At 36.9% G+C, this 19,666-nt stretch overlaps 1 protein-coding gene across 1 annotated transcript; it reads right to left on the reverse strand.

The window, feature by feature from the left end:
- Positions 1–18,306: 18,306 nt before the first annotated feature.
- On the reverse strand, positions 18,307–19,316 carry LOC308617809 (chromatin assembly factor 1 subunit B-like). Its single transcript, XM_081235194.1, has one exon. It carries the CDS (start codon positions 19,234–19,236, stop codon positions 18,418–18,420), a length of 819 nt encoding a protein of 272 aa, XP_081091320.1. The 5' UTR covers positions 19,237–19,316; the 3' UTR covers positions 18,307–18,417.
- Positions 19,317–19,666: the final 350 nt, after the last annotated feature.

Genomic DNA, 19,666 nt, shown 5'->3' on the forward strand with positions numbered 1-19,666 from the left:
TTCTCTGGGTAGAAAGTTTAGGGGCTTATCTCATTTGGCCACAGCTATATTCACAGAAGGAATAACCACCTCAATTTATTTTTTAAAAAAATTTAACTCTATAAGAAGATGACTGGTTTAATTGGAACTTTTAATTAAAAAATATATGTACATGGCAAAATTTAAATCAAATGTGTAAAAGGGAATTTAATGAAAGATAAACATTTCTCCCATTGTAGGTTCCCAGTATTTTATCCCAAGGGACAGTCACTGATATATGTTTATTGCCTCCCACTTTTCACATAAGTTGAAGCAAAATTTAACATAGTATTATTATCTGTGTTTTATTCTCTTATCAATATTGGAAGCTGTGAAGATAGGACTTTAGGCAGTCCTGAATTTCTATCTTACTTGGGATGGTCAGATCCCAGAGATGACTGGAACTGACATTTGATTCATGTAAGTCTGATGTATTTGCAGATGAATGTCCATGTTAGATCACAGATTGCTAAAAGAGATAGAATTATTCAAGAAAAAGAAACACTAAAACTCTGACACATTTGAGTTTTAGTTTGTGGCAGTCAATTCTGGGCCACAAGGAATAAAGAATACTTCCCCCTCACCCTGAGCAGGACCTCAGTTGGCCTTTCTATGATCCAAAATGATCATCACCATTCTCATCTAGCTCAGTCACCATCATCCACAGAAGAGAAACTTATGGGCAGGGGAGCTTGTATTTCCAACATGAAGAATGTAGCCAAACCTCTAGCTATATGTGCAACTGCTTTAATATAATTAAAATCTCACTTCCTTTGCCTAAATAAAAAGACACAATTACTCTGTCCCCTGGAGTCTATCAGTCACCCTCAAATTATAATAATAATTCAGATGCTATACTTCTAAACCATTTTCTTCCCTAACCAAGATTATAAAATAGAAGCTTCCAACTCAGGATGGTATACTCAGTATACATATCTAACTCCCCTATATTTCTAAATCCCATTAAAATAAGAAATAAATATTCAAAACCCCTAAATATATTTTATAGCCTGGAAATCAGGAACTAGAATCCAGAACCAGATTCTTTCTGAAATCAGAATTGCATGGTTTTATGTTGATAGATGTGATGGTTAATTTTAGGTGTCAAACTGGCTGGGCCATGGGGTGCCCAGATATTTGGTCAAACATTATTCTAGGTATTTCTATGTTTTTGGATGAGTTTAACATTTAAATTGGTGTACTTTGAATAAAGTAAATTATCCTCTCTAATGTGGGTGAGCCTCATCCATCCTTTGGGGGCTTAAATAGAACAAAAAGACCTTCCTCCCCCAAGCAAGAGAAAATCCTGCAGCAAGAGGCTTTGGACTTGAACTGAGACATCACCTTTCCTTGACTTCTACCTGCTGTGCCTCCAGTAGATTTTGGACTGGCCAGAATTCATAATTGCAGGAGTCAGTTCCTTATAATAAATATATTTATACACACACACACACACACACACACACACACACACCCTATTGGTTCTTTCTCTGAAGAACCTTGGCTAAAACAATGGACAGATCAAAGCAAAGTTAGTAGCCATCTTAAACATGCACAGTGTAAGTTACATTTAAAGTGAGAGTTCTTTTTTCCACTAAACTTAAGAAAAGGTTTTAAATATTGCATTGGCAGATAATAAAAATAGGTCATGATACCAAAGTTCAGATTTGGTAATCAAAATTACAGATTAAACGTATACTTACAGTCCAACTGACACAGTCAGCTGTATGTGTGTGTGTATGTGCATGTGTTACCTCTTATCTATCTGTCTACCTATCTACTATCTATTTATCATCTATATAAAAGCTAACATTTGAGGGTTTACTGTGCCAGGTGCTGTATTGAATACAATACATAGATCATTCCATTTAATTCTCACAACTACCCTATAAAGTAAGTATTATTATTATGTTTATTTAACATATGAAGGTAAATTTTAATACAGTCAATTAAAAATTTAATATAGTCAATAATTTTTTTTTACACAGCCAGTAAATAAGGGAGCTGAAATTAGAACCCAGGCCATCAGAGACTGTACTGTTAAATCACCATGTTCCATGAAGAATGCTTCAAAAATTACATGGAGCCAGCATATCTTTAATAACAAACCCTGATTAGGACATTATAATAAAAGAAAATTGTCAGTACAAGCCTGTACAATTTTGCAAAAGGTCCTAGGCAAAATATTAGCAAACTGAATCTATCTATCTATCTATCTATCTATCTATCTATCTATCTATCTATCTGGTAAATAGTAACATAGTGTGATTTATCAGAGGATTGCAAAGTTCATTTTTAATATTAAAAAAATCAGTCAGTATAATTCACCACACTAACACAATAAAGGAGAAAAACAATATGATCATCTAAATACATTTAGAAAAAACATTCAATAAAATTCAATATACATTCATGACAAAAACTCCTGAGCAAATTAGAAGTGGAATGGAATTTCATTAATCTAATAAAATATATCCAAAAAAGAACTTACAGTGAACATATTACTTAATAGTGAGTACTGTTACCTTTTCTCTAGAGGTGGAAAACAATTCTCACCATTTTAAATTTTATTCAGCATTGTACTGGAAGGCCTACCAAATGCAATAAGGCAAGAAAATAAGGAGATCGAGATTGGAAAGAAAGCTTTAAGCTGTCATTATTTGAAGAAAGCATGACTATGTACTTAGAAAACCCAAAAGAATCTGCAAAAAGTATTAGAATTAATGTCTTAAATCACAGTGCTCCTGATTTGGGAGTTTTTGTAATTTTTCATTAATTTTACCTTTATATCTGGGAGTGCTAAGAGGCACACCAAGGAAACCTCAGCTTCTCACCAAAGTCTTTCTTACCCTAATTAGATAACAAAAAATCAATCCCTCCTTGGTAAACAAAGTCAATCATTCCCAGCCAGTACTTGATCTACTGGTTTGGTGACATCTGGAGTTTAAAATGGTCAGGGGACAGTCTCAGCTTCCAACCTAGTCCCTTGTTGGAAGCATTTTCAGAAGAGTTCAAAGCTGTAAGAAGAGGTATCAAAAAATATAGCAAACAGTGAAAATGGCTACTTCCCCTTCTCCCATTTCATTCCTAGGTCCATGTTTCTGGCTCTTGGAGAAGTAGAGCCATATACTGATGGCTGATTCAAACTATATCCTGCATCCTCTGGAATCATGTCTCACGATTACCACTGGAACGGGGCCTTTAGGGCCCATGCCATGTGTGTCAAGCCAGGTGATTTTGCAGTGATAGGATATATGGAAAGGGCAGAGAATTTTATAAGTGTGAGCCCATTTCTAGATCTTTCTTTCTTTTTTTGAGGGGTGAATTTTTTTTTTGATTGACATCTTTGAGAACAGTTTCAGGTGCACAGCAAAACTGAGTGGAAGGTACAGAGTGTTAGTTCCCCTATACCTTCTGCATCCCCAGCCTCTCACACCTCAGCCTTCCCCACTATAAATGTTCATTTCTTTAGCCCATCTATAGTAATGTAATTATTGATTGGATTTAAATCTACCATCATATATTCTATTTGTCTCATCTGTTCTTTGTTCTTTTTTCCTACTTTCTTTTGGATCAGCTTAGTTTTTATAATGATTCTCTTTTATCTCTACTATTGGCTTCTTGTTATATCTCTTATTTTTTTACCAGTCTTCTAAGGTTTATAATATGCATTTTTTTAGTTGTTGCTTTAATTTTTTAATTATTTTTTGAAGTATAGCTGATTTACAATGTCATGTTAGTTTCAGATATCTAGCACGGTTATTCAGTTGTATACATATATATTATATATGTTCTTTTTCAGAATCTTTTCCCTTATAGATTATCACGAAATATTGAGCATAGTTCCCTATGCTATACAGTAGGCCCTTGCTGTTTATCTATTTTATTTCCAATAGTAGTGTGTATATGTTAATTCTGACCTCCTAATTTATCCCACCCTCCCCTCTGTTTGCCAAAAGTTTGTTTTCTATGTCTGTGGGTCTGTTGAGGACCAAATGATTTAAGGTCCTTCAGGTAACCAGGTGAAGAGTGAGGTGAGGACAAAGGGTACATGGAATTGAGAGTGAAATAAAGAAATTACATATAGCAACTAAGATTTCATGACCAGTTATGATAAAGAGAACTCTAGCAGCTTTGCCTGCTAGAGTCAATCAATCACTTTTCTCTCTCTTCCTTTTCTTTTATTGTATGTTATTAAGATTTTTGATGATGGTTTACTTCACAATTTAGTGTTTAGATTACAGGATGTTCCAGTTGGACTGTGAGGAGTAGACAACATTTCCCAGATGTGGATATTCTGACTGTTGCTCAGATTGGAAATCAATGGTTGTTAGTATTTTCTGTCTCCCCTTTATGGGAAGAGGGTGAGAGTGTATTTGTTCCTTTGAAGCATAGTTTTATATGAAAAAATATAAAATTTTTATAGATATTACACGGAAATTCAAGTATGTATTTAAAGGTATATATGGAAAGAAAGAATGTCAATTTAGTAATTCACTGGACATAGAATCAATATACAGAAAGTAATTTCCTTTCTATAAATTAGCAGCAAATATTAAGAAAGAAATGAATAAATACCATTTACAATTGGACAAATAAACCCCCAGATATTCATAAATAATTCCTATGAAATATATCCACGTTTTCTACATTGTAAACAGCCGAACAGTACCGAGAAAAAAATATTTAATCCAATAAATGGAGAGATAGAACATATTCTTGCATTGGAGGACTGAGTATTAAGATGTAAGTTCTTCTGATCTATTGATCTATATATTCAATATTATCTCAAACAAAATAACAGAGGGATATTTTCTTTATTTTAATGGGGGAGGGGTGATTGGCCTACTAATTCTAAAATGTATGGAAATGCAGAGGACCTAGAATAGCAAAGCAATCTGTAAAAGAGAACAAACTGGCTGAATTATACTAACAGAGATCAAGTCTTATTATAAAGTTGCAATGATTAAAACAGTGTGGTGTTGATATAAAAACAAACAAATAGATCAATAGACCAAAATAGGGTATCCAGAAACTGACCCACACATATGGTCACTTGATTTATCACAAAAATGACAAAGCAATTCAGTGCGTTCAAGATGTTTTGATAAAGAACTGAATCAACTGTATATCTATATGAACAAAATAATTACTCTGTACCCTCCCTCATACCATTCACAAAATTGAATTTGCAGTAGATTTTATACATAAATGTGAAAAGCCAAATAAAATCACTTCTAGAAGAAATCATAGGAGACCACCTTTATGATGTTGTGGTAGAAGGATTTCTTAAATTGGACAAAATTATTAGCAATATGAGAAAAGATTAATAAGTTGGACTTCCTTTAAATTAGTTAATTCTTTTCATTAAAATATAATATTAATAGTGTCAAAGTCAAACTAACAAATAGGAGAAAATAATTTATATATATATATATATATATATATATATATATATATATATATATATATACACACAAAATCAAAGGACTCATATGCAAGACATATAAAGAATGCCAACAAATCATTGAGAAAAACAACTTTTAATGAACAAAATACTTGAACAGTTACTTAAACAGGAGAGGATAAGAGAGGATATCCAAATGACCAGTAAGCATATGAAAAAGTAGTCAGAATCATTAGTCATCAGCTAAACACAAATTTTAGTGACAATGAAATAACATTATCTCAAACAGACTGACTAAAATTTTAAAAGATTGAAAATATTGTGTTAGTGAGGATATGAATCAAATAGAACTCTAAAAATTAATTAAGAATATTATTAAGAATTAATTAAGAATTAATTAATAACTAATATTCCAACTGGTAATCACTTTGTCAGAAAATTGTTCGGTAGTATTTACCAGAGCTAAATATACACATAACCAATTCTACCAAGTGACATATACAATAGAAATAAATGCTTATGGTAACACAAAGCAGGTACAGTAATATTTTTTAACTTTATTCATAGTAGCCCCAAACAGGAAACAACCCAATTATCCATAAGAAGGAAAATAAATAAATACATTATGGTTTATTTATGTAATGGAATATTTAGCATCCATGAACGACACATAGTAACACTGATAATATAGAAGGAAAGAAATTGCTTGATAGAAGTGGGAGGGTCAGCAGGAAGAATTAGAAGGAATTCTGGAACTCTAATTTTTCATTTACATAGTAGAGAGCAAATAGATATTTTCTAATATTGATGGATCAATTTTAAAATGTTTAGATGTAAGAATATTATTTAAAGTAATTACTAGCAAAGATTAAAAGCAATGGATTAAGTGGGAATTTTATTCCTTTATTTCTTATTTTTAAACAATATGTATGTATTGTTTCATGATGAACATTGTAAATTTGTAAAACATATTTCATATTTGAGCTTACTGAATATGAATTAAAAGTTGCAGGACTTCCATTGAGTTAATGTTGATGTAGATACAACAGGACAGCCATTAAAAATATAGCAGAAGCCAAAACCCGTCCAAGTCAAGACTTCAAATAGGCTGCAGCTGAAATTCTTCTCACCTACCAGCCTCAATAAAGACCATTTCCTGGAACCTTACACAAACAAGCATATGCATTAGTCAGGGCGTGAGATTCAGTGGGGAGGACTTGGCAGAAAGACAAAAGAGTCTCCAAACTTCTTTGGAAAGTGTTTTGCCACTTATCCTACAGCTATAACTCTGCCAACTGGAGTTAGTGGGCTATTATAAATTTATATATGCATTTAATCTGCCTGGAGGATTTTTTTACTTATATGGTACATCAACATTTCAAAACAACCTTTTAAGATACAGAATCTTCCAAGAGGAAGGCTCTTTATATGTGAGACGCAGCTTTCCTTCTGAGGGACAGCAATGACTAGTTTGTTTGAGTACAAAACTGACAGTTGGGAAAGTCTGAAATATAATTCTGGCTTTTCTACTCCCTTAGGTTGGCCATACAGAATAAACACGAACCTGTTAAGCAAGCAGAATTTTGGAGGAAGTACATATGCATATTAACAAAGAGCTTGAAACTCTACTGTAATAAGGGTTAGAGAAATACCTTGACCATTATCTAAGTGACCTTGTCTGATTGGGTCTGGATGGAAACCATTGACAAAATTAGCACACAGACTTCATGAGGCTTTGCAAAATGAAATGAGATAAAAGGATTCTGTAGAAAAATCACACAGTTCTGTGAAACTGTTTTGCCTTTACAATCTGAAAAGAAAGGAGTTTAAAATCTTGCAAATGAGTGATTTGTTGAAATTAATGAAAATTAAAGAAAAAAATCAATGAGATGTTGAAATAATGCTGTAGCCTAAAAGAAAAGTTCTTATAAAAATTCATTTTGTTGCATTCTGGAGGAGGAATCTTATTCTTTGCTAAGTCTCCTATATGGAAACTGTCCTCTATCAGGATATAACCTTTAGCCTTAGGCATCTGAGAGAGATCGTGATTACTAACTGCTGGTTGAGGTACACTCTGCAAATAGTATGACTAGTTATTTATAGGGAATATTTGCAGTCTTTTTAGGTTGATTTGCTGGAAGAGAACAAAATTCACCATAAAGTCTGAGAAAAGTTACCTCAATCTATATGATGGAAAATGGAAATAAAACAAAAGACCCAATATCTCAATAGAAAGCAACTGGGGAATTGCAGGGTTAAATAAAGGATATAGTAAGTGGATAGAGGTGTCAGTAGAACCATTCCAATATTAAGAAGACCTCTTTTCAAATGGGTCATCTAAATCCTGGCTTGGAAATTGGTGGAATTATGAAATTGATTAATCAGTTAATTAGATTAGTTGTCAGGGATTCGGACTTCCCCAAAACGGAAGCTTAGTCTCTTAAGGGATGATTAGCAAATTCAATCCTGAGCCAAATTTTTGAAGTGGGCTGAGATACTGGAACAGGAAATGAAAAATAATTGATATAATCATATATAATTTTAGTGGTTCTGAGTCCATAACTTAAACGAGTATACTTATTGCCATTTCACAAATTCTGAAGTTAAATATCATAACTTTATTGAGGAAATGTAACAACTCAGAGAATCTTTATAACTTGTAGGAAAGTTAATTATGATGATTAATCATGTTGTAGACTTGTTCATATAAGCATGATTCCAAGCTTTTTATTGTTGCCCCTTTACTGTGTCCATTGCAAGAGGATTTAGTAGAACACTGTTACCAGGTTTGAAATCTTATATATATCTGTGGAGTGTTACATGATCTAAAATTTCTTGGGCTATGTAGGGCTATGTTTATGTTTGTTTATTTTTGGCTGCATTGGGTCTTCGTTGCTGCACGTGGGCTTTCTCTAGTTGCGGCGAGCAGGACTACTCTTTGTTGCAGTGTGCAGGCTTCCCATTGTGGTGACTTATCTTGTTGTGGAGAATGGGCTCTAGGCATGCGGGCTTCAGAAGTTGTGGCACACGGGCTCAGTAGTTGTGGCTCAGGGGCTCTAGAGCACAGGCTTAGTAGTTGTGGCTCACGGGCTTAGTTGCTCCACGACATGTGGGATCTTCCTGGACCAGTGCTCCAGCCGGTGTCCCCTGCATTGGCAGGCAGATTCTTAACCACTGCGCCACCAGGGAAGCACTGATTCATTTTTTAAAACTAATCTGCATAGTAGGATTACCCTAGCCCAAGATTTTCAATTTCCATCTTTTTGATGATTTCTGATCTTTGGGATCTGACTAATGAGGCTCAGACCATACATCAAACTATTAACCTCTGCATTTAGATATCTCAGAGGAGTGACTCCAGATGCATGATGTCCAAATTGAACTCACATTTTATCTAAACCTTGTCCTACTCCTAAAATCCGTATCTTAGGGACTTCGATGGCCATCTTCCCATTACTTGCAGAACGTCCTTCTCTCCTTTGCCATATTCCCACCTTATCCTGTCTGAACCCACATTCCTTTCTGTGACATGGAGGGATTATCCTTCCTTGTAATGATTAAACAGAAAATTAAGGTTAAACCCTTCATTCACTTTAAAGCATTGTGACAAACTCTTTTATATAAATACACACACATGAATATACCAATATACAGGCACACATAGTATATTTAGCAGAAGAAAAGTAACCAGAATACTGTTCATTAGTACAGGCAGATTTAAAAACTGTTGGGCATGAGGAGGCTTTCAAGGAAAAATCTAGCTTGAGAAGGAGGATGGAAGGCTTTATAAGGTTTACCAAGAGAGGATCAGGTGAAGTTCAGCTAACTTCAGAAGAAAGTTACTCAAGTATGATTCTCAGAAAAGGCAAGGATTTTTCTTGGGGAGGAAGAGTTAGGGATCAACATTGTGTGTGAAAGGGAGTGGGCAAGGACATCTGCAGGGATGAGGGCATACAAACGCCACCATGGAGAAGTCCCTGAGTCCTTCAGGGTTTCTCAGTTTCAAAAAAAAAAAAAAAGAATAATAAAAATAAAGGATGGCTTCCCTGGTGGTGCAGTGGTTGAGAGTCCACCTGCCAATGCAGGGGACACGGGTTCGCGCCCTGGTCCGGGAAGATCCCACATGCCGCGAAGCGGCTGGGCCCGTGAGCCATGGCTGCTGAGCCTGGGCGTCCGGAGCCTGTGCTCCACAGCGGGAGAGGCCACAACAGTGAGAGGCCTGCATACCGCAAAAAAAAAAAAAAAAAAAAGGAATCCTGAATAACCTCTATATTAGAATACAATTAACAAGCTCATGATGTCTGCTTCTGTTACTGTATTTCCAATTTTTTTGATTTGAAATCTTCCTTGATTGTAGTCTTTACTAAACAAGTGTATGCTTGTATTTATGTAAATATATTTCACTTACTTAAATATATCTATTTTACATCAAAGAATCATGTTTAAAAAACATCTCATAACCTCACTTTAAGCATAAGCATCAAGTAGTATTTCAAAAACTGTATGTACCATTATATTTTTATAAATGTTTCAGTATTTGTTACGAAAGCCCTCTAATATATGACTGTACCTCTTATTCTAAGTCCAAAGGTGGAAATAAAGCAATGTCTTATATGATTTCATTATTTTTTAAAAAGACATCTGAATGATCCTACTCCCTCTAGTTTTATTTAAAATGTATTTCTGGTTTGTGTGGGATTAAGTTAAAGAATTCCAGAATTTGTAGTAGCCAAGTTGGTGTCCATACTCAAAAATAGACATTCAAACTAAAGGAATAATATACAATATGTTCAAACTATTGCAGTGAGAAAATAATGCAGAAACCTCTTGACAATATCAATACTGATGTAATAAGGAATTTCACCAAAAACTAGGATTTAGAACTGAATGAGACATTACCGTTCAACTAATAATAAAGAAATCAAGAGTAAGTTAAAAATGTGGATACATTGAATATCTGATAGAATAAATGGGGTCCTGGAATGTGCCTGACAGATAGAGGGGTTAAAAGAAGAAAAATAGGAAAAAAAATGCTTAGTGGACTTGCCACAGATTTTAAATGAAATCAAATATTATATCTAAGCATAAGATCTCGAACATTAATAGTGAAAGCAAGTAGAAAAAAGATTTGAGTAGAACTCTGGTCTTCTGTCAGTCCACCGGGCCTTCTACTTCTGTTCTCTTTCTTAATTGTCATATCTCAAGCCCTCTCTTCTACTTACATTCTTCTTGAAGTCTTAAGTGTTGTGGCTGTGACCTCAGGCACAGCCTCTTGGACTTCCAACAGTCTTTGAAGAGTCCTCTCTCACTGCTTCATCTCATAACATTTCAGCAGATATGTATTTTCTAAAACATGAGATTGAAATTCCTGTGAGATGAGCAATATAAAAGTGAGGATGATTTCTTTACATGAAGATCACTGAGTTAATAGAGGAATCATTCATTCAGCCTTGGCAAGAATATCACAAAAATGATGTTATGTTCTTCTTAACACATCATATCAGGAGGCACGTGATGGTGTTCTGTCCTATACTGAAGATGTTAATTTTGATCCTTTGACTAAGGTAGTATTTGCTAGGTTTTTCCAATGTGAAATTGCTTTTTTTTCCCCTTAGCAATCAAGAAGTAATTTATGGTGAGTTTCTTTGAGCCTCTGAAATGTCCTCTTTTTAAATCCATTTTCACACACTATTTTAGCATCCATAATTATTAAAGATTGATTATTAACTTCATTATTATATGTTTATTAATTGGTATTCTACTATAAGGAAGAGTTGTCTTCTTTCCTTCCTTCTTTCTTTCTTTATTTCCTTCCTTCCCCACCTCTGACCCCTTTATTATTTCAATATTGTATTCAATGAGTTAATTATCATTATGTATTTTGAGCTCAAAATGGCCAGATTTGGCCAGTGGGAGCTCCTCTAAGTCCTTTATCACTCTGATATGTTCAGATCATTTTTGAGCACTTCCTTATTTTCTGGGCACAAAGATGTCCTTGGAAAATTTACTTTCTCTTTTGCTAAGATGCTCTGCAGTCCAGTTTGTCATTGCCATTTTGAGTTACAGAGGGTTACGTTCTGTTGGGTCTTCTCTATCCTCTTCCTCCTTGAGTTGATGCTGTGTCCCAGCCAGGAGATTCACAAATCAGCCCCTTATGCATCCACTGATATGAAATAATTTCTACTCAATCTACCAGTTTCCTTAGAGAACCTGGGAAAATTTTGACAGCTCTTTTATTTCCTTAGAGGATGCAGACTTCAGTCACTTCATGTTTTCCCAGTCTTTGCTGGATGTTAAAGGTGAAGGCAGTTGGAAAACCTTGCTCACAAATACCCTCCTACTGGAAGCCCATTAATCACTCCATGGCTATCCAGTGGGTTATTTCATTCAAGTGACCACTAACTTAAAAAATGTAGCTGTCTTTATTATTTAGGATCCTAGCAAGACATTGGATTTGTCTTAGTCAGTTCACATGAAAAGTTTTTTTTTTAATTGAAGTATAGTTGATTTACAATATTTTGTTAGTTTCAGGTATACAGCAAAGTGATTCATATATATATATATATGTATTTTTAGATTTTTCAGATTCTTTTCCATTATAGGTTATTACAAGATATTTAATGTAGTTCCCTCTGCTATATAGTAAATCACTGTTGTTTATCTATTTTATATATAGTGGTGTGTATATGTTAATCCTATACTCTTAATTTATCACCCCCTCCCTTTCCCTTTTGGTAACCATAAATTTGTTTTCTATGTCTGTGAGTCTGTTTCTGTTTTGTAAATAAGTTCATTTGTATTATTTTTTTAGATTCCACATGTAAGTAATATCATATGATATTTGTCTTTTTCTGTCTGACTTACTTCACTTAGTATGATAATCTCTAGGTCCATCCATGTTGCTGCAAATGACAATATTTAATTCTTTTTTATGGTTGGGTAATAATTCCATTGTATGTATATACCACATCTTCTTTATCCATTCATCTGTTGATGGACATTCAGGTTGCTTCCATGTCTTGGCTGTTGTAAATAGTGGTGCAATGAACTTTGGAGTGCATATATCTTTTCAAATTAGAGTTTTCTTTGGATATATGCCCAGGAGTAGGATTGCTGGATCATATGGTAACTATATGTTCAGTTTTTTAAGGAACTACTATATTGTTCTCCATAGTGGCTGTACCAATTTACATCCCCACCAACAGTCTAGGAGGGTTCCCTTTTCTCCACACCCTCTCCAGCAATTGTTACTTGTAGACTTTTTGATGATGGCCATTCTGACTGGTATGAGATGATACCTCATTGTAGTTTTGATTTGCATTTCTCTGATAATTAGTGATTTTGAGAATTTTTTCATGTGCCTGTGGGCCATACGCATGTCTTCTTTGGAGAAATGTCTATTTAGGTCTTCTGCCCATTTTTTGATTAGTTTGTTTGTGTTTTTTTGATATTGAGTTATATGAGCTGTTTGTATGTTTTGGAAATTAATCCCTTGTCAGTCGCATCGTTCGTGAGTATTTTCTCCCAGTCCATGGATTGTTTTTTCATTTTGTTTGTGGTTTCCTTTGCTATGCAAAAGCTTATAAGTTTGATTAGGTTCCATTTGTTTACTTTTGCTTTCATTTCTTTTGCCTTGAGAGACTGATCTAAGAAAATATCACTACTATTTTTGTCAGAGAATCTTCTGCTTCTGTTCTCTTCTAGGAGTTTTATGGTTTCATGTCTTATATTCAAGTCTTTAAGCCATTTTGAGTTTATTTTTGTGTATGATGTGAGGGAGTATTCTAACTTCATTGATTTACATGTTGCTGTCCAGACACAGAAGAGTTTTTAATAAAAGTACAATATATAGAGTTGTGAGCAGGGATAAGAGAGCAAACACAAGTTGGTGAGGCACCCAAATTCTAGTAATATTAGGGAGGCTTAGTCACTCCAAGTACCAATGAATACAAGAAGGACACAGAATTATGGTGGACCACTGGAGTGAGGACCATGGAGGAAGACACTCTGATGAAAAGATTAGTTGTAGAGGGAAACAGCCACAGCCACACTTGTGACACCAAAGCAGGAAGGAAAAAAGAAAGTATATACAGATTTTCTCTCTTCCCACCTTCTTCTCCTCTGATGCTCTTTTTGGCCAAACCTAACTAAAGATATGCCTGCAGAAAAGCCAAGGACACACAGAGGCTGCCATGTCCTTGCAGCCGAGGAGAGCTGCAAGGACATGGCAGTCATAGCAATCACCTATAGGGGCACTGTTTTAGGGGTCTCCAGTCAAACAGGACCAATAAAATATATAGCTATATAAAGAGAATTATTATAGAAATTGGCTGACATGGTTATGGAGGACCAAAAGTCTCATAGTCTGCCATCTGCAAGCTGGAGAGACCCAGGAAAGCTGGTGGTATAAGTCCATTGGAGTCTAAAGAGGCCTGAAATTGGAAGGAGCTGGAAGGCCTGATGGTATACGTCCCAGTCTAAGTCTGAAAGCCCTCAAAACCAGGAGTGCCAGTGTCTCAGGGCAGGAGGAGACACATGTCTCAGCTCAAGCAGAGGAGTGAAATCACCCTTCCTCCACCTTTTTGTTTTCTTTGGGTTCTCAGTGGAGTAGATAATGTCCACCTGCATTGGGGAGGGCCGTCTATCTGCTTTACTCAGTCTACTGATTCAGATGCTAATCTCTTCCTAAAATACCCTCACAGACACACCTAGAAATAATGTAACCAGCTACCTAGACATCCCTTCACCCTTTCAAGTGGACACATAAAATTAACTATCACAAGCACAGAGAGGTCTGAGGGGAGAGGTAAATGGGTTCTATGGGAAAAGAAAGAAGAACCAGGACACATGCTCAGACATAGTTTTCTTTACCATTACTGGGGAGCTTTGTGCAGTTTATTTTTTAGCAAGGTTGTAGATGCTGAATTTCCTATGCTTAATGCCTCAAAAATGTACTTTTAATTTAGTTCAAAATATTCTTCTATACACAAGTGGTATCATATTTACTTTATTAGAAGAAGCTTGTGCCTTTCTCCTGCTCTTGAAAAATCCAATTTGTTGATCCACTGAGAGAAAATATGTCAGGTGCATGTGTGGATAAGGCAGTCATAAACAAGTCTACATTCAGCTCACACAATCTAACCCTGTTAGAAGCTATCAGTTAGGGTATTTTCAGGGGGATTGAAGTTTGTTATGGGAGAACAAAGAAGCAAAAGTCATACTACATAATAAAAATGGAAATCAGTTTAAATTCTCAGCTACATTTCCTGAGCCAATGAACACAAAGTTCATGTTCTGCACATCTGTTTGCTGAGATAGATCTATAGTTATGTTAGGGTAAACTAAAATAAATCCCACATAGGTTTCTAAGGTCATCCTCAAAGAAGAAAACATATATCTCGGTCTCTCTGTGGGCAGATTTAGGGACATACTACTTGGGGTTTTTGTGCAGGCTGTGATTTCCTCATTTTTACAAGAACTATAAAATTACAGTATTTTCCCATTATATTTTCCCTTTTAAGCTTGGCAAGCAAGCTGTACTGATCTGGTGCCAATATTACATCCATGAGATACTTAAGGCCAAATGTCTGCATTTTAGAAAATTTAATTATAAGGAAAAGAGTTTATAAAAAGCCTACTACTGATAGAAATGTTTTCATTAAATATAATTTCATCCAATTGTGAACCAAAGCAGCTTTTTTTTTTTTTTCTTTTTCTTTTCCTGAACCATTTTGCTGCTGTGTTTACAGCCTGGTACTGCGGCGCTGGGCTAGCAAGGGAGACTAGGAAGCAGACGCGACCAGACACAAAGGTGATAAAGGCTTGTCTCGTTTCAGTGTTCAACCAGAGTGGAATGCAAATAGCAAGCAGTGCATGACAAAAAGTAAATTAGATCTTTAAAATCCTTCTTTTAATAATCTTAGATGATATTGGCAGCTCAGGTAAGGCTTTTCTACAGAAAATAGGATTTTTAACTCAGCCAAATCGCCTTAAAAGCCAGATACAGGGTAATATAATTCTGTCTCTTCAATATAAATGGCATTTCTTCTTTTTCCATGCTGATCTACACCTATATTTTTCTGATGGTTTTTCATTTTTATATTGTTTAATTATACACTCTCATAGCCAATGTTTTTAATATCTGCTGCTGTAACACACTGACCTGAGTACTGGAAGCTCAAAGGTCAACATGATAAAAAAAGAAAGTCTTTTCTGAGAGATCACAGGTTGCCTGGAGGAGCCCTACACAGAGACAAACAATTCAGTACAACACAGCAAAATACTATAATACAGGTTCGATACAGTGTTTGTTGGAGCACCTGCAAGGGAGCAACTAGTTCTGCCTTTCTGAATTAAAGAGTGTGTTCAAAAAAACATACATCAGAACTAAACTGTGAAGGAATTTGTCAGATATAATAGAGATAAGTACTTTCCTGGCAGAGCACACAAAATATTCAAAACCACAACGTCCTATGATGATAACATCCATTCAAATTTGCATCCATTTTGTTAATTTCAAAATGGCATAATACCTTCAAGAAGAGTGGAACTAGCTCTTTAAACTCACTTGAGTTCAGGTCAACAGAACTTTCCAGCTAGGAATGAAATATACATTGAGTTTGACCCATGTTTGAATTTGATCTGGCCTTGGGTCACCGGAAAGTGTGACCTTGGGTCACTAGAGCTGAGAGTTTTAGCGTTCTAATGTCAGAAATAGAACAATACTACGTTAGAGCCCTCATTTTGTGTTGATTAAATGATACAACTTGTAGAAGTATAGGGCACCTGAGAGACCCTTGCAAACTGACTTATTTGTGAATGAAGGTGATTTGCATGGTTTTGAAGTCATATAACCTTGGTTTCTAAATCTCTCTCACACTGATTAGCTGAGTGAGCCTAGGCAATTTAACCAACTTCTCTGAATGTCAGTGTTTTTATCTGTAAGATGAACACAGTGGGGCTTAGTGACACTGTTGGGAAGACTAGAAATACTGAAGGTCAGTGTTCTGGCACACTGTCTATCCCATAGCAGCTGCTCAATAAATGAGCGAAGGGAAAATGATGCAGAAGAGAAAACATTTTATTTATCCTAAAGCATAATGCAGGGAATAAGGGCAATACTGTATTTATATGATAAATTATTCATTCCACTTTGTAGGGAACCCATTCCATCCTACTTCCTTTCCAAAATAATATTTTGGAACACTCCTGAGATGGCATCTAGCACCTGCCCCCTGTATTCTGAAGTTTGTGGGGAAGATGGTGGTGAGAAGTAAATGCCAACACAAATGCCAAATAAAGGGTAGAGATAAAGAGGAAAGAGATAAACAGGAAGTTCTTATTTTTGCCATTCTAGAACTTTTTTCCCCCCATCCTCACCTTCAACAGAAAAGGTTTGTGATATAAGAATACAGTGGCTAGGCACACACTGAGCAAAGACCACATGAGGACACAGCGAGAAGGTGGCTGTCTGCAAGCCAGGAAGAGAGCCCTCACCAGAAACTGAAGGGACCTCCACCCTGATCTCAGGCTTCCAGTGTCCAGAACTGTGAGAAATAAATGTTGTTGTTTGAAAAAAAAAATACAGTGGATATAATATAAGAGGCTCCTAAAACATGCATCTGAGGTAGATTAAAATCGGTGTGAGGATCTCCGTTCCTGTTTTCTTCTTGGAGCAGGTTTCTTTGTCTCCTGCAGCCATGCTCAAGCTGAGCTTGTCAGCAGCAGAGGAAGATTTGTGATCTGAATCTCAGGCTTGGAGTTGTTTACTGTTGAGTATAGTCAGGCATCATTGCATTTTCTTCTCTCTTTAATATATTACCAGCAGTTGGGTGGCTTAAAGCATCTCTGTCCAAGAAGCTTTTTTTGCTTTGTTCTCCCTTCCCTCTGCCTCAGACACATGGCCACCTGGCATATGCTGTGTATTCTCTGTGCAGAGACTGTCAGCTTACAAACAAAGCCTGGGTGGACATGCACGACCAGAACAGCCATGATGGCTGTCAGCTCAGTCAAACCGCTGCTCATTTGGTCAAACATTCAGATCAAATGGTTTCTTTGACTGAATTAACTGTAGAAACAATAGATCCTGTCACATATAGACACTGTGAACAGTAGTTCACAAGTTTCTTTTCAATGCCCCACATAGCTGAAAGACAATTCCCTAAAAACTACTATGATATTTAAAAAAATTTAGGGACTTCCCTGGTGGCCTGGGAAGAATCCGCCTGCCAATACAGGGGACACGGGTTCAATCCCTGGTCCGGGAAGATCCCACATGCCGTGGAGCAACTAAGCCCGTACGCCACAACTACTGAGACCGTTCACAACAACTGCTGAAGCTGGTGCACCTAGATACCCTGCACCACAACAAGAGAAGCCACCTCAGTGAAAAGCCTGCACACTGCAACGAAGAGTAGCCCCTGCTCGCCACAGCTAGAGAAAGCCCGCATGCAGCAATGAAGAACCAATGCAGCCAAAAATAAAAATAAATTAATTGACTAAAAAAAAATTCAAATGGCCAAATGTACTCCAACTACTTTAGAATTTGCCAAGGAAAGAAAGGAAAAAAAGCCAAAATCATCAGCTTTAAAAGACAGTCCCCATATCTCCCTAGAAGTTATAAAGATTTTTAGAAAGCTTTGGGAGTCCACCCATAAAGTGTCTGTACTTTCACACAAGTATTCCAAGGGGGGGATTTACTGATTTTCACACTAGGTAACATTGAACTGTTCCAGTCTCAGAAACTCATCAAAAAGAGAATTTAGTCTATTTAAATGTTCACATCTCTGAGGTAAAAATGTGTGCTAAATACAACAGCCAACATATTTCTGGAGAAAATCGGTCCACGTATATCTTCTGTTACAAAAATCCATTTTCTAGTGTCCGTCAGGCTCCGTCTGATTCCACTGGTCTCAGGTGTGTTTGGTGTCGCCCCTCTCTGGGCACACGGGGGTCCCCAGACCTAGCAGCCTTCAGGCACATGACAGGTCTCATCAGGGGTCCAGACCTTGGGGACCTTCTTTGTGCTCACTGAGTCTGGGCCGCTTAAGCTCCGGGGGACTGACCTGAGGGTCTCCAGGCATCTCTGATTGAATTTCTTCTGTGGAAGGGCTGGAAATTACGCTGGTTGGTATAGAATTCAGTGGAGTATCTGTCTTTAAGGGTATCAAGTTTATTCTCCGGAGTGTTGACTTGCTCCAGGCCTGCAGTGTGTTCAGAGTGACCCTCCGGGATGGGTGGGCTTTCGCATTCTGACTGCCAAGCTGCAGGGTCTTCTCCTCTGAGGGCCCTGCCAGGAAGCCTCTGGCACCGGGAGCGGTCACAGGGATGTCCTTGGCCGCCGTGGGAGCCGGAGACTGTTTCGCCTGAGGGGGCGTTGCAGAGGGGCTGCTGCGGTCCCGGACTCTGCTGCTGGGGGCTCCCTCTCCCAGCCTGGGTCCTGGTGAAGACCCTGTCTGACTCTTGGTTTTCTTCGCTGTATCGGGAGTTCTCACGCACAGAACTGGCTTCTCTTTCAAGCGAATTCCAAGCTCATCCTTCTCAAACGTCACGAAGGAACAGTAACCATCCGTGGAACAGATGGCCAGGAAGGCCCCGTCGCTGGACCAGGAAATATCACTCAGGGTGTGGTAATGTATGTTAGACACGTAACCAAACGGGAACAGCTGCTGGGTGTCGTACAAAAGCACAGAGTCTTCAGAAGCCACAGCAAACACCAAGCGGTAGGGCAGGCTCACCAGCTCCACACCTGGCTCTGCTTCCACCACTGGCCTCAGCTCAAAGTAGACGGGGCAGCAGCGAACAGCGAGCATCGCCTTCCCAGGACACGGAAGATGGGCGATAGGCCTTTTAAGATTTTTCCTGGAGAAAACATAAGTTGTATTTGTTACGTTTTCACCAGATTCCACACATCCAGCTGGTGTGAGAAGCAAAGATCCATCAGGAGTGAAACTAAGTCTATAGAAAGCTTTAATAGCTATTCTAAACAACAGGCAGTATTCAAGATTGGTATATATCAGGAGGTAATTTATTAGTGTCTAAATTGTAATAAAAACCATTTATAAAGAAAAGGGAACATGCTTATAAATAAAAATAGCTAATAGAAGTTTTTAAAGTGGTAGCCACACATATTTTTGGAATTCCTTTTTTCTCGAGGTGATACTTTGCACAGCACAGCTTGCTTTTCACAAAGAAAACTTAATAAAGAGTGCATAAAAGATTGTGTCTTAATTCCCTTGGTTT

The sequence above is a fragment of the Mesoplodon bidens genome (genome assembly GCF_964165515.1).
Source record: "Mesoplodon bidens genome assembly, chromosome: 5".
NCBI classification, from domain to species: domain Eukaryota; kingdom Metazoa; phylum Chordata; class Mammalia; order Artiodactyla; family Ziphiidae; genus Mesoplodon; species Mesoplodon bidens.

What these genes read in the sequence shown, in the direction of transcription:
- LOC308617809 (XM_081235194.1), bottom strand. Translation starts at nt 19,236, where the DNA reads ATGCTCGCTGTTCGCTGCTGCCCCGTCTACTTTGAGCTGAGGCCAGTG.